At 34.8% G+C, this 15,412-nt stretch overlaps 1 protein-coding gene across 2 annotated transcripts in view; it reads right to left on the minus strand.

Annotated features, from left to right (window-relative positions):
• LOC149775804 (merlin-like) overlaps positions 1-14,385 on the minus strand; it is a 109,585-nt gene extending 95,200 nt beyond the window's left edge. Inside the window, exons 1-2 of one of the 2 annotated variants that reach the window (XM_089943240.1) lie at positions 14,127-14,382; positions 6,943-7,071 (exon numbers count right to left, since the gene is read on the minus strand). In XM_089943240.1, the coding sequence (XP_089799366.1) occupies positions 6,943-7,071; positions 14,127-14,240 (243 nt within the window). In that variant the 5' untranslated portion in view covers positions 14,241-14,382. Of the gene's footprint in view, positions 1-6,942; positions 7,072-14,126 lie in introns of both variants that reach the window. The other variant, XM_089943241.1, reaches the window with a different exon arrangement.
• Positions 14,386-15,412: the final 1,027 nt, after the last annotated feature.

Genomic DNA, 15,412 nt, shown 5'->3' on the forward strand with positions numbered 1-15,412 from the left:
AGTGAGGCCAATGTCTTGGTGACCAAGACTAATGGAGATTTATAATCAGCAAGTGAGGCCAATGTCTTGGTAACTAAGACTAGTGGAGATTTATAATCAGCAAGTAGAGGTCAATACCTTGGTGACCAAGACTAGTGGACATTTATAATCAGCAAGTAAGGCCAATACCTTGGTGACCAAGACTAGTGGAAATTTATAATCAGCAAGTAAGGCCAATACTTGGTGATCAAGACTAGTGGAGATTTATAATCAGCAAGTGAGGCCAATGTCTTGGTGATAAAGAATGGTGGAGATTTATAATCAGCAAGTAAGGCCAACGTCTTGGTGACCAAGACTAGTGGAGATTTATAATCAGCAAGTAAGGCCAATACCTTGGTGACCAAGACTAGTGGAGATTTATAATTAGCAAACAAGATCAATGTCTCGGTGACCAAGACTAGTGGAGATTTATAATCAGCAAGTGAGGCCAATGTCTTGGTGACCAAGACTAGTGGAGATTTATAATCAGCAAGTGAGGCCAATGTCTTGGTGACCAAGACTAGTGGAGATTTATAATCAGCAAGTGAAACCAATGTCTTGGTGACTAAGAATAGTGGAGATTTATAATCAGCAAGTAAGTTCAATGTCTTGGTGACCAAGACTAATGGAGATTTATAATCAGCAAGTAAGTTCAATGTCCTGGTGATCAAGACTAATGGAGATTTATAATCAGCAAGTAAGTGGAGATTTATAATCAGTAAAGCCAATGTCTTGGTGACTAAGACTAGTGGAGATTTATAATCAGTAAGTAAGGCCAATGTCTTGGTGACCAAGACTAGTGGAGATTTATAATCAGCAAGTAAGTTCAATGTCTTGGTGATCAAGACTAATGGAGATTTATAATCAGCAAGTAAGTGGAGATTTATAATCAGTAAAGCCAATGTCTTGGTGACTAAGACTAGTGGAGATTTATAATCAGTAAAGCCAATGTCTTGGTGACCAAGACTAATGGAGATTTATAATCAGCAAGTAAGTGGAGATTTATAATCAGCAAAGCCAATGTCTTGGTGACTAAGACTAGTGGAGATTTATAATCAGCAAGTAAGGCCAATGTCTTGGTAACCAAGACTAGTGGAGATTTATAATTAGCAAGTAAGACCAATACTTGATGACCAAGACTAGTGGAGATTTATAATCAGCAAGTAAGTTCAATGTCCTGGTGATCAAGACTAATGGAGATTTATAATCAGCAAGTAAGTGGAGATTTATAATCAGTAAAGCCAATGTCTTGGTGACTAAGACTAGTGGAGATTTATAATCAGTAAGTAAGGCCAATGTCTTGGTGACCAAGACTAGTGGAGATTTATAATCAGCAAGTAAGTTCAATGTCCTGGTGATCAAGACTAATGGAGATTTATAATCAGCAAGTAAGTGGAGATTTATAATCAGTAAAGCCAATGTCTTGGTGACTAAGACTAGTGGAGATTTATAATCAGTAAGTAAGGCCAATGTCTTGGTGACCAAGACTAGTGGAGATTTATAATCAGCAAGTAAGTTCAATGTCTTGGTGATCAAGACTAATGGAGATTTATAATCAGCAAGTAAGTGGAGATTTATAATCAGTAAAGCCAATGTCTTGGTGACTAAGACTAGTGGAGATTTATAATCAGTAAAGCCAATGTCTTGGTGACCAAGACTAATGGAGATTTATAATCAGCAAGTAAGTGGAGATTTATAATCAGTAAAGCCAATGTCTTGGTGACTAAGACTAGTGGAGATTTATAATCAGCAAGTAAGTTCAATGTCTTGGTGACCAAGACTAGTGGAGATTTATAATCAGCAAGTAAGTGATGATTTATAATCAGCAAAGTCAATGTCTTGGTGACCAAGACTAGTGGATATTTATAATCAGCAAGCAAGTGGAGATTTATAATCAGCAAAGCCAATGTCTTGGTGACTAAGACTAGTGGAGATTTATAATCAGCAAGTAAGTGGAGATTTTATAATCAGCAAAGCCAATGCCTTGGTGACCAAGACTAGTGGATATTTATAATCAGCAAGTAAGTGGAGATCTATAATCAGCAAAGCCAATGTCTTGGTGACTAAGACTAGTGGAGATTTATAATCAGCAAGTGAGGCCAATGTCTTGGTGATCAAGACTAGTCGACATTTATAATCAGCAAGTAAGGCCAATACTTGGTGACCAAGACTAGCGGAGATTTATAATCAGCAAGTAAGGAAAATGTCTTGGTGACCAAGACTAGTGGAGATTTATAATCAGCAAGTAAGTGGAGATTTATAATCAGCAAAGCCAATGTCTTGGTGACTAAGACCAGTGGAGATTTATAATCAGCAAGTAAGGCTAATGTCTTGGTGATCAAGACTAGTGGAGACTTATAATCAGCAAGTAAGGCCAATACTTGGTGACCAAGACTAGTGGAGATTTATAATCAGCAAGTAAGGCCAATGTCTTGGTGACCAAGACTAGTGGAGATTTATAATCAGCAAGTAAGTTCAATGTCTTGGTGATCAAGACTAATGGAGATTTATAATCAGCAAGTAAGTGGAGATTTATAATCAGCAAGTAAGTGGAGATTTATAATCAGCAAGTAAGGCCAATGTCTTGGTGACCAAGACTAGTGGAGATTTATAATCAGCAAGTGAGGCCAATGTCTTGGTGACTAAGACTAGTGGAGATTTATAATCAGCAAGTAAGGCCAATGTCTTGGTGACCAAGACTAGTGGAGATTTATAATCAGCAAGTAAGGCCAACGTCTTGGTGACCAAGACTGGTGGAGATTTATAATCAGCAAGTCAGGCCAATACTTGGTGACCAAGACTAATGGAGATTTATAATCAGCAAGTAAGTTCAATGTCTTGGTGATCAAGACTAATGGAGATTTATAATCAGCAAGTAAGTGGAGATTTATAATCAGCAAGTAAGTGGAGATTTATAATCAGCAAGTAAGGCCAATGTCTTGGTGACCAAGACTAGTGGAGATTTATAATCAGCAAGTAAGTTCAATGTCTTGGTGATCAAGACTAGTGGAGATTTATAATCAGCAAGTAAGGCCAATGTCTTAGTGACCAAGACTAGTGGAGATTTATAATCAGCAAGTAAGTGGAGATTTATAATCAGCAAGTAAGGTCAATGTCTCGGTGACCAAGACTAGTGGAGATTTATAATCAGCAAGTAAGTGGAGATTTATAATCAGCAAGTAAGGCCAATGTTTCGGTGACCAAGACTAGTGGAGATTTATAATCAGCAAGTAAGGCCAATGTCTTAGTGACCAAGACTAGTGGAGATTTATAATCAGCAAGTAAGTGGAGATTTATAATCAGCAAGTAAGGTCAATGTCTCGGTGACCAAGACTAGTGGAGATTTATAATCAGCAAGTAAGTGGAGATTTATAATCAGCAAGTAAGGCCAATGTCTCGGTGACCAAGACTAGTGGAGATTTATAATCAGCAAGTAAGGCCAATGTCTTGGTGACCAAGACTAGTGGAGATTTATAATCAGCAAGTAAGGCCAATACTTGGTGACCAAGACTAGTGGAGATTTATAATCAGCAAGTAAGGCCAATACTTGGTGACCAAGACTAGTGGAGATTTATAATCAGCAAGTAAGGTCAATGTCTTGGTGACCAAGACTAGTGGAGACTAATATTCAGCAAGTAAGTATAATGTCTTTTTGGTAATTCCCATACATTCATATCCCTTAAGGACTGTCACCAGGGCCATAACCCCTTGCATATATTGTATCCTCCTGTTACATATGCATTTATAAGTAGGGCAAAAAAACAAATATGTCTTAAGTCAGTGTAGATGCATTTGTATTTTTGACATCTGTCCCCGACACAACCCTTTGTTGATGGTAACCACATGGACAATCTTCTGATTTCAAGCAGCCACTTTTAAGAAATGATTCCACTACAATATTTCAATAAGTTATCCTGATTTTACAATCATGGCATAACACTGGTATGTGATAGTTGTGATATATCTAGTATGTGATAACTGTATGCTAGCCCTGTATTGCATTAACTTTTGATATATTTTTGTTCTTTGTTACAGTAGATGATAACTTGCTGATTTGTTACTAATTATACATATATTTGTTATCATTGCAAGGCCCTAAAGCTGCTACCTAAAGTAAGGATATTAAGACTACATTTATTTATAAATGTGTTTTTTCAAGGATTTTCACACAGAGTTGGAATTTCATTTAGCATTTTCTTAACAGTGGGGTGATTTTTAAGGAGGGCAGTTTTTGTATAAGAACAATATCTAGTACAGAATCTGAAGTCATACAAGTTTTGTTACATTTCAGATTTTCCAAATTCATTATTAACTGTTATACCTGTAAGTTGCCCATGTTTCTTATTTTTTTTAGGTACCAGAAAAGGGTCAATTCATTATCATATGATTGGCAATGTTGGTTACTCATAGGTAATTTGCAAATAGGTAATGTGTAAAAACTTTAACCCTTAAAGTGCTGTATTGTTTTGCAGTACAAGATCCCTCAGTGCTGAATTGTTTGAGAAAAAAGAAAAAGAAAACTGCACAGTTTTTAAATTGCATGTATTTCAATAAATAGACACAATAGATACACAAAACCTATATGAAAAATTATGGTGGATGTCTAAACTTTAAGATTAGCATCAAGGCACTTGTGTAAGTTTAACATATTTGCATGTACAGGTGCAAATACAGGTAAAATGACAAGTTATGATTGTATTTCATCTGTATTTTTATTTCTATTTTAATGGAAAAAATATATATCTAAGAAATATTATATTCTTTAGTAGTTCAACCATGTACATGTAATGTCTATCACAATGTTATATCTAAATTGTGAAAATCACAGGTAAAGAAAAGGTAAACATCCACTCCATGAATATCAGAGGTAAGTTTAGACCCCCCCAGAGTCAGTAATAAATGTTCATGAAAAATTTTCACTTGTTATTTATTCTAATATCATCAAAACTAAGGTTCATAACTGGTGAATAAACCTCAGCAAATGCTTCATTTTTTTTCAATCATTGGGCGGATCTTGTGTAAAGGGTCACCTTGATTGTTCTCATTGTCTGCCAGGTGTAAATTGCTTAGAATAGCTAGAAATCTATCCCATACTCATTTTCTTGCTGAAGTATGGGGCTGATATCACATCATCCATAGCCCAGTAGGAATCAAGATCAGATTTATGTACCAAACCCACTGCTATAATCAATGCAAAAAAGAATTTTAGCTGTTCAGGTGTGACAGGCTGCCATTTCTTCATGCGACTGTTCTCTTCAAGTCTGCTTCATGAACTCTGTGATCTTCATAACGATTTGTTTAATCTACTATCAGATGCAATAACTCGTCATTAAAAAATGTCCTAAATAGTCCACCTGTTCAGTATTTGCCATCTCGACATTTAATTTTGAATTACCAGTGAATGCGGGGTTGACAGGCATGCCATCCTTTTTTGTCCAGGCAGCTTGTGGGTATTTCCATCAACACTTCGCCAGCTCCAAAACTTTAGTCCTTCTCAAATTCTTCAAAATCATTATCATCGTTGCTATCAGAAGCCAGTATTTGTTGCAAGAAATCACCATTGTATTCAGCATCAGCCATTTTTATTTTTTCAGGTACCACATGCTCAAAAGTATTTGTAAAATTTCTTCACTAAATGCACAGTAAAGTACAATGGAATGCTCGTTCCGGGCCTCTAAAACCACTCAAATATAGTTTTACAAGCAGTCATGGCTAGTTAAAGTAATAGAATGCATACATTGTTGCTTACCTGGAAAACGACTTAAGTCGTGACAAGCACTATGAGATATTGACAGACAGTGCGACTAATGTCGCAACTAGCACTTTAAGGGTCAGCTGCCTTTTTATCAGCAAAAGATGTAATGTAAGACACCAACAGGATCTTTGTTCTATCATTTTTGCAATATCATGAAAAATGTAGTGATAATGAAAACACCTTTGTTACATCCAGGATAATGATTTTGCTTTCCCATTTAATGAGTGGAAACTCTCATTATATCATCTTTTTAATAATTAATATAAGTTGAGTGATTTATATTCATTGTTTGTTAATCTTTTTTTAATACAGAAAATGAGATGTCAAACCCATCATGTTACTCAAATCTGAAATTTATTGAGTAAACAATGATGAAAACAAATGGAAACAGATTATCCTGCATGAACAGGGGCTGAAAATATCAAATTCTTCAAAACTGAATTTTTTTTGCAACACTCTAACAACTGCTGCATGAAATTGCAAGCAAAATACCATGTAATATGTAATCATTCACCAGTTTATATATGTAAGTATTTATACTCTATACCAGCTTGACCAATCAAAAATTCCATGCAAAAATGTGAACTTGTGATAGAACATTGAGAATTATCTGTGATTTAAGTATCTCTTAAATATTCAATTTGTAACTTAGAGAAATATGTTACTGGTTATTTTACTATACTTGTTAGCTTCACTTCTTTCTGTTACATAGTTTAACATCTAGAGCCATAACATTGATAAAACACTTTATTTAGCAAAATAACCAATGAGAGTATCTTACTGTTGAATGCAAAAAGTCAAAAAGTGCCTGATTATGGTAGTTGATCTGGAAGTCAAACACTTACAAGATCAAACTGAGCTTTGTTAATATTAACAAATGCTACACATTATCAAATCTATTGTGAATAAGTATTGTGGGCTTGCTTATTTTTAAGAGGGATTCATTTAAGTTGGGGTGGGTGAGTTTTGCATAGTCAAGCTTCCTGGAGATAAACTGAATCCATGTACCCAGTTTAATGGAATTCCATTAACTGCTTATGGACAGACAGACAGACATTAGTGTATGATGATATCTCACATTTTTCTTAGTTTATTTTCCTTCTTAGTCAAACCAACACTATCTGTATCATCATTAATGTAACATAATATATAATCTATAATCTACTCACCTTTTTGTCAAACTTTAACCAAGAAATATAACCTTTGGAGTCAACAAACTGTAAGCCAAAATACCAGGTTTCCCTCAGGCCTATGGTCTTGCAAACCAATTCAAAGAGATCTTTTCCATAAGCTTTTTGCTGAAAAACCAATGTTGACTTAATGTGAAGTAAAAATAAAAAATAATATAATATTGGAAATGGTGAATTATAAAGGCATCATTTGACATATAACTCTGACTTCTTTCACAGGTATTCCTTCAATGCAGATATCTTATCACACTTCATATACAGGAAAGAAATCAAAACCTACATAATAAAGCCAACCTATGTCAAAATGTTAAATACATTTATGCCAATTATTGCAAAATCTTCTATGATTCAAATCCAGACTTAATACTATAAATAACAAAATATCTGAGCATAAAATTTGTGCAAATTTTTGGGATTGAACTAATCTTTGTGAACAGTTTACTGATTGTACTGAGACTAGTTTGTGCTGCCATGAGAAGTTCTCAACAGGTTTAAATTGGTAAATGCAGCCATAACATAGTTGTTTATCAAGTGCTACTATACATCAGTTACTATCAATATAGCCCTAACAGCAAACCTAACTAATGTACTGATGATGGTTGCTGTAGTAAATTGTTTTCTTGGGAATTTCATCTTGTAGCTGTTATTTCACTTCTTTCATGTGTTGATAACCTTGAGGGTCCATCAAACTTCTATTAAAATTGTCATTGTGAAATACAAATGTTTGATAGCCGGCCTTGTTCATGTGCAGGATGCACACACTTTTAACAATTACTTGTACCCTTTTTTTGGCCATGCAATGACAGAAATATCTACCCAAGGAATATGTCTCCAGCGACTGTGCATCCTTGGGGCATGCTACTAGTGATATAGAACCATATTAATTTCACCCATGATGTTTTGCTGTCTGAAATGACTGTTCTCACTTTTGCCCATGAATTGTTACAAGGACAAGCATATTCTTGTTGAACAACATTAGAGATCTTTCTTTCCTTAGTTGAGTTATTGTTGGTGTAACATAATCGACGGGAATGTAATCGGGGCGGGGGGGGGGGGGGCAGTGAATTCAACTCTTCTGTTGTAGAACCAATCCCAACGTATTTTTATGTCTGGTGGTATAGTCTGTGGCTGTGTGTTTTCATGTGCTATTGCAATGATTCCAAGCTGGCCTTGAGTTGGTATTGACGGTTTCTCCAACTCTGAGAACACACAGTATAAAACATTTTAAGAGAGACAGAAACACACATGCACACAGGTCGAGCTATTTGGTATTATGCTAGAAACTATATAGTTTATTCCACACAGCATGGTGAATTTTGTTCTATCTGTCGGCCTATCTCAGTGAATTTTCAGGTCAGCGACTAAATACTCAAAAAATTAATGAATATGATCCTGAGTCTATTACCTTTAATTATGAGATTTAGGTCTATCAAAATCATCCTTGACAGCAATGAAAATAAGTTGACCATTTGTTATGGTGTCATCATTATCCACTCCATCATGGAGTTTTCCCCATGCAGTTATCACACATGGAGAGGGCACCTTGGTAATCTTGGCAGCCACATATTGTTTTCTTACAGCCTCAGAAGAACAAATATTATTTTTCTATAAATTCCACAGACACACCCAAATCTGTGAGTCTCTTGTTCTCAGTGATTTTGGCCAGGAATATTGCTATAGCATATCATGGCTTCAAAATAACATGGTTAATGTCAGCATTGGATGTTTAAAGTTTTCCAGTTTGATCTTGGAAAATCATAAGCCCAACCAGGTTGATGTAAACAAAAACTGCTGGTCAACTCTGTCAAATCAGCTTTGGTGGTCAACTCTGTCAAATCAGCTTTGCTGGTCAACTCTGTCAAATCAGCTTTGGTGGTCAATCTGCTCAGATCCTTGTCAGGTCACTGTGCCTGACATTTAGTATACATTTCACTGTGCCTGACATTTAGTATGCATTTCACTGTGCCTGACATTTAGTATATTTCACTGTGCCTGACATTTAGTATGCATTTCACTGTGCCTGACATTTAGTATATTTCACTGTGCCTGACATTTAGTATGCATTTCACTGTGCCTGACATTTAGTATATTTCACTGTGCCTGACATTTAGTATGCATTTCACTGTGCCTGACATTTAGTATGCATTTCACTGTGCCTGACATTTAGTATGCATTTCACTGTGCCTGACATTTAGTATACATTTCACTGTGCCTGACATTTAGTATACATTTCACTGTGCCTGACATTTAGTATGCATTTCAAGTGTGCTTGCACGGATTTGTTTCCTGTCATTACAAGTAGTGTTTTAACATCAAGATGTCCACATCTTAGGCTATCCATCCAAGTTTGCAATGGTAGCTCTGAACAAAACAACAGTAGACAACTCCACTTTCTAGAAGCACTGCTTCTAGTGACAGCACCCTGAGCCCGTCTGCGTAAATAATCAACAAACTGATGTGTCAGTGCAAGCCCATATGACTAAAAAAACAAAAGATTTTGAGGGACCCAATGAGTTTCAGGTCCTGTCATTGAATCCTGGTTAACAATGCCAGTTTCCCACACACAGGTGTTCATTTACACAATTTCATCACACATAAAGACACCAAGGAAATGCTAGACTGACTTTGTTATCATCAGTAAATCAAAACTGGTCAATAGTAAGTAAACGACCAGGTCAGTATTCATTTGAATATATTATTAATAGTTTAATATTGTCCTTCAGTAATTCAGGAATAAAATGCTGCATTTTGTATGTGGTTTCTTTCAGACAAATTCAGTGTTGCACCTTGGATCCCAAGGGCATGGAACACTGTGTCCTCCAGCCTTCAGATATGGGGTACACAAAACATTTTAAATGGACAATAGTAGTACATAATGAAATAGCAGTGCAATAAAAATGAGCTGCACCATGGAATGTTCCATTATGGATATTGCTCTCATTTAACTCTAATGGAATGTTCCATTATGGATATTGCTCTCATTTAACTCTAATGTTTACTCATTATCAACCATCATTTATTATAATAAATATGCATTTTTCTGAATCATGTTTCTTCTCAAATTGAATAATTTTGTGAAAAGTTGTGTAGATGCATAAATATAGTCTCTTCTGTCATTAATTCCACCTCAAAATAAATTAAATTTTTCTCACCATAATTGTGACACTAACACTGAAAATATATAACACAAAAAGGTCTGAAAGACTACATTGCAATTCAACTGATTACCATAAGCCTTGAATCTTTTCATTGCCAGATATATTGTTTTAAAATTTACATTATTTGCCATCTTACAGTTTTTATCATCTTTAACAACTTTGCTCATTGCTAGCACCAATATTGATTTGGATGGACATTCACTTAAGAAGAATTGCAGGCATATTTTTCAATTTTTCCAGGCAAAAATGTCCACCCCTGGGTGAAGATTTGGGTACATTGCTCAAAAAAGTGTGGGAAAGAGGCAATTCTATGCTCAAGGTACAATAGTGATAATTAGATAACACTTTATTTGAGACAGGCCCAATTGGCAACTCACTTATAATACAAGATGGACAGTTCTAGACAGTTCTAGATTTAGAGGTACCCCGGGCTATCAGAATTTTTCACCTCTGGTACATGTTGTATGGTTTCTATGATGCAAAATAGGCTGTATTCCTCAGGATCTGTTCCAATGCTTGATCTAGGTTATCTACATTCATTTTTATTGAATAAATCTCACTTACATCTCCATTCAATAGAAAACTACATCATCCCTTTTCACTGATGACAATTGAATTTTTGAGGTTTAAATTGTTGCAAGTTATGATTGTTTCACACCTACTCCCAGTAATGATAAGACTGAATATGTCTAAAATAAAATTAACCAGTACAATGATAAAATATCCATTTTTAAATCATAAGACCATCTCCTCAGCAACACATGTCTGCATTTTGTGGCAAATGTCAATGTTTTCTTTTGATCACTCAAAATATCAGTCTTGAATTGCATCAAAAGGTGATTGTTCACTCATAAAAAGGTATGTAATATATGCATTACTGATGTGCAATGTAGAATATCTTATATCATTTGATAACTATCATGCAGGTAACTTGATTCCATAATTAAACTACCTAGGAAAAGCATTCTTCCTTTTAATTTTTTTTGCAAGTTCATGTAAATAAAGACAGTACTTTCATATCCTTGTGTTGCAGTGAAGGGGTGCAAACTGATTCAGACCATGGCTGAACCATCTAGGCTCATTTGGATTATATAACAGGCTGATCTAGACCATATGACATATTAAGTTTAATTTTAGAATGTAAATGAGCCATTTGCAATTGTTTAAAATATTATATTTCTCATTATTTGTCATGTACATTGAGCAATTAAAAACTGCACTTAAGGAAGCAAACTCCCTGATTTTATGTAACATAATTGCATTGGTCTACACAAAAATCAAATGAAATAAGGCAAGTCTATTTAACTTGCAATGCCAATTTAAGAGCAAAATGTTTTCAAAGCAACTCATTCACCTTTGTGCAAGACTGAAATCATTTACATTATTTAATCAAGAAATAACAGTAACTAATACACTGAAAAAAGAACAAAACAGTGCCCAGGCAATAACATCTTTCACAATATTAATTCAATAAAATATCATATGCCTATATTATGCAAATCATTTGGATCTTAGGTCTTCTTTTTTAAAAACATGTAAAAGTTATTTTAGTTCCTAAAACCTGTAATAGCTCTCACATCTATTTTGTTCTGCTTTAGGATAAAAAATTTTTAAATTTTGTAAAACAGCTATAAACCTAACCTAATTTCTGGGCTGAAATTCTGAAAGAAAGAGTCCGAAGTAATGCATTTCATTTCCACAGCCTGATGCATCAACATTACAACTTTTCAAATCCATGTGCAGAATAGGCCGACATATCGCTAGTAATGAAAACACAGGGGTAGTATCCAATGTGTCCAAAGTTAGTATTATTTAGCGATAACAACGTAACTAGAGGGCGCTTCAGTCGGGGCAAGTGCCACCATCTTACTATTTTTGTACAGAGAGGGTACCCCTCTTTACGGTGCTCCCATTCTTTTAATTTTGATTGGTCATTTCATGAATAGAGGGAAAATTTTATGTAATAACCTGCGCAAAGGAAACCATTTGGCCTTTCTTTTAAACTATACGTTATTGATAAGAATTTGATACGGCTCAGAGAATATTTTCATGAAAAATCCACAAAACGAGTGGATCGTGGAGGGTTTCACAAGGGAGAGGATTTATTTATGCATCTAAATATAGAATGTGCCAAGAATATTGTGGTATGTATCTTCGTTTCGTGGGAATAGGGTTGTATTATAACATAGCCTCCGTCGCATCTTTAACCAGAAATGTGTGTCAGTTCTCTCCCTTGAGCACCTGGTAGAGGTATCAACCAGAGTCTGACATTTTATCAATAAAGTACAACGAAATCTGTGACAACATTAAATCACCTTATCAGTATAATAAATATACATATATTTATAGTACATTCTGGTGATTTATTGTAAGACACTTTACTGACTAAATGTCAGACTCCTTCAGTAGCAACTTATATACACAGTGAATATAAATATCATTGCTACCACTACCTGTAACCAGCAGTTTGTTTTTATTGTTACTGCTACAAAATAGTATAAAACCTGTTTGATACCTTTGGATATGAAATTAATGTAGTAGTAAAAAAAGATGAATACACATTTATACTTGTGTCTTCACAGATGAGATGTGATTGTTTTCTGTTTGAAGAATAAAACCCCACCCACCCCCATAATACTTTACAAGAAGCTTTTGAAGTTTTTAAGGCAACTCACAGTTCAGGCTGTTGTAGCATCCATACCCCTTGCATAAACATCTTCATTTGTCTGTGATTTTATTGTAATTTTACACTGTTTTTAAAATAAGTTAATATTATTATGAAAAAAATTACAGCACAATCCAACCATGCAATAAAGCAACTGCAAAATAAATAAATAAATTTAAAAAAATAAAAAGCATATACAGTACTGTATTTAACTTTTCACAGGAAATATTAGAGAAAAATAAATATTTTATGTAAACTTTCAGTCATAAAAAAATTTTTTTTAGATGAATTAGTCTAAACAAATTCTAATACAGGTAGACATTTAAAAGGAATAAATACCTGGATTGTCTTGTTACATTGTCCTTATAGATTTCTTTTGAAAAGTAAGGAGGCAGATGTTACCAATCTCTTTTGGTTTTCACTTTCACATGAATAAAAACAAACTTTACACATAATATGGCTTTTGGATTGGACACACACTCATAATTGTAAATTCTGAGTAATTAAAGCTGCAAATTCTGGATTGGCCAAGGCACATTTTCCCAAAATTTCCTTTTATATATGACATACATTTGTAAATTATGCCTCAAGAACAGTCTGGTCATATTCTCTAGTGACTGCTTCATTAATTAACCCAAAAAAACTTTCCATTACTGGATTTGTTTTCAATATATACACTGTACAAAAAATGCTCACTTTTTGGAAAATTCTTTTTTTTTTGCTGGCAATAAAATAAGTTGATTGCACCTGCTATGAGCTAAAACCATGAAAAGGAGTATACTTTATTTTCTAATTTGTTATTTCTGATGCTTTTCCCTTCTCAAAAATACCATATTTATTAGCCTGAGATGAAATTTTAAATTTGACATGTTAGCCCTATATTATTTTGATCAGAATGCTCTGGTAACAAATGCCACTTTTCAGATGGTAAGCTTTGCAGAATTTTATGTTCGTCAATCGGTCGAATTCGATGGACGTTTTGCGCCAATAATGGTGACCGAAACCTTACATGAGCAGAAAAAGACCGACAACAATAAATCTGAACTTTTAAGAAAACCTTACATATGACAACACTACATTTTGCTATTCAATTCCTTAAAACAGATGGCAACTCTACTCTTACTATGTTTGCAACACTGGAATTACTCCTGAAGTAAAACAGGTATGTATGTTCCACTGTTTTTCTATTTTTTTTTTATTTTTTATAAATTATAAAATAGTTCTAATTGTCCTATTCAGCCTGGCATTTGGTCCCAATCAGCCCGTAATTTTGTCCGAATAAGCTATGATCCAAACCAGGATTCCACTCTAGGACCGGCTTCATAATTCTGTATCCTTACGTCTATGTTGAACTCCAGTTCTGCATCCATTGTAGTGATCCGAACAAGAAAACATTTTCCGGAGCCACTTGACCCGCCGGACTGAGCAGCTTTCTTTATGTTTACAAAAGGCATTATACAACTTGTAGGTCTCTTCGAGCATCCTGGACAGTTACAAAGTCTAGAGACAGTGAATTATTCTTCATTACCCAAACCTATCCATGTCCATGTATCAATCGTAACAGGACTGATTGATCCCGGAAGTTAATCTGAGCATCGGAATGATTGAAGTGCTTGATAATGAGTCTAAGTCAACAAAGAGCACAAGAACGTGAAAGCGTCTGCAGCAAGTAATGGGAACCAAAACAGGCCAATATATTTTACCATAGGTCTCTTTACTTTTCGACGTTACAGTTAAAGGCCTTTGAAATTCCATCACAGTAGTGAGAAGTGTCAGAATATCGGCATATGATTTTGTTTGGTCTTTTTTCCCCACCTGAAATATTCTCAGTTATGCATTGCTAAATAATGTAGTGAGAGAACGCAATACAGAAGTGAAGAAACGAATGTTACATAGATACGTAGTGACAACGACGAGCGCAACAAAGCAAGGGAACGCTGTTTAATAGCACAACACCCCTGAATAGTGTGACATATTTTACTACAGTGATAGAATTTCAAAAGCTTTGTGACCGTAATGTCGAACAAAATGTTGACGAGAAAGATCATCATTTCCTTATCTTGAACACCGTATTCATAGTAATGTTTCTCTAACCTATGGTAGGATATGTCGCTTACAAAAACAAAAAAAAATCAAAAAAAAAAAAAAAACGTTTAATGCAGATAGCATGTAACAAGCCGTTTTAGCATGGATTTATATTTTAACATATATGAAAAAGTAGTTCACACATGTAAGAAAGTTTATTTTACATTCACAGAAGAGTGCGGTATTACCGGAATACCGTTCTACCACGGTAATTTTTTTCCGGTTTTATATACCCCGGTACATTTTTACTGTATAAGATGTCGGTAGTTTCCCTGTGTTACAATTTTAAAGATCTATTTACAGCATGTTTTCACAAGCTATTTTGTTGCTATAAATCAGCGCAATCTATTTTATTTTTGGGAGCGATTGACAGACGGAACCTTTTGCATTATAAAAAAGTATTAGGCCCATGCCCAAGAAAATTAAATTTTTGGTCAAAAACATAATTGCGGAATACCATTATACATATCGCATGATGTTCCGAAATACCGAGGTATATCCTGGTATATCCTGGTACAACATTTTACCCAGCTCAAAACTA

Source organism: Sinohyriopsis cumingii, chromosome 19 (genome assembly GCF_028554795.1).
Source record: "Sinohyriopsis cumingii isolate HCF-2022 chromosome 19, ASM2855479v2, whole genome shotgun sequence".
Lineage (NCBI taxonomy): Eukaryota > Metazoa > Mollusca > Bivalvia > Unionida > Unionidae > Sinohyriopsis > Sinohyriopsis cumingii.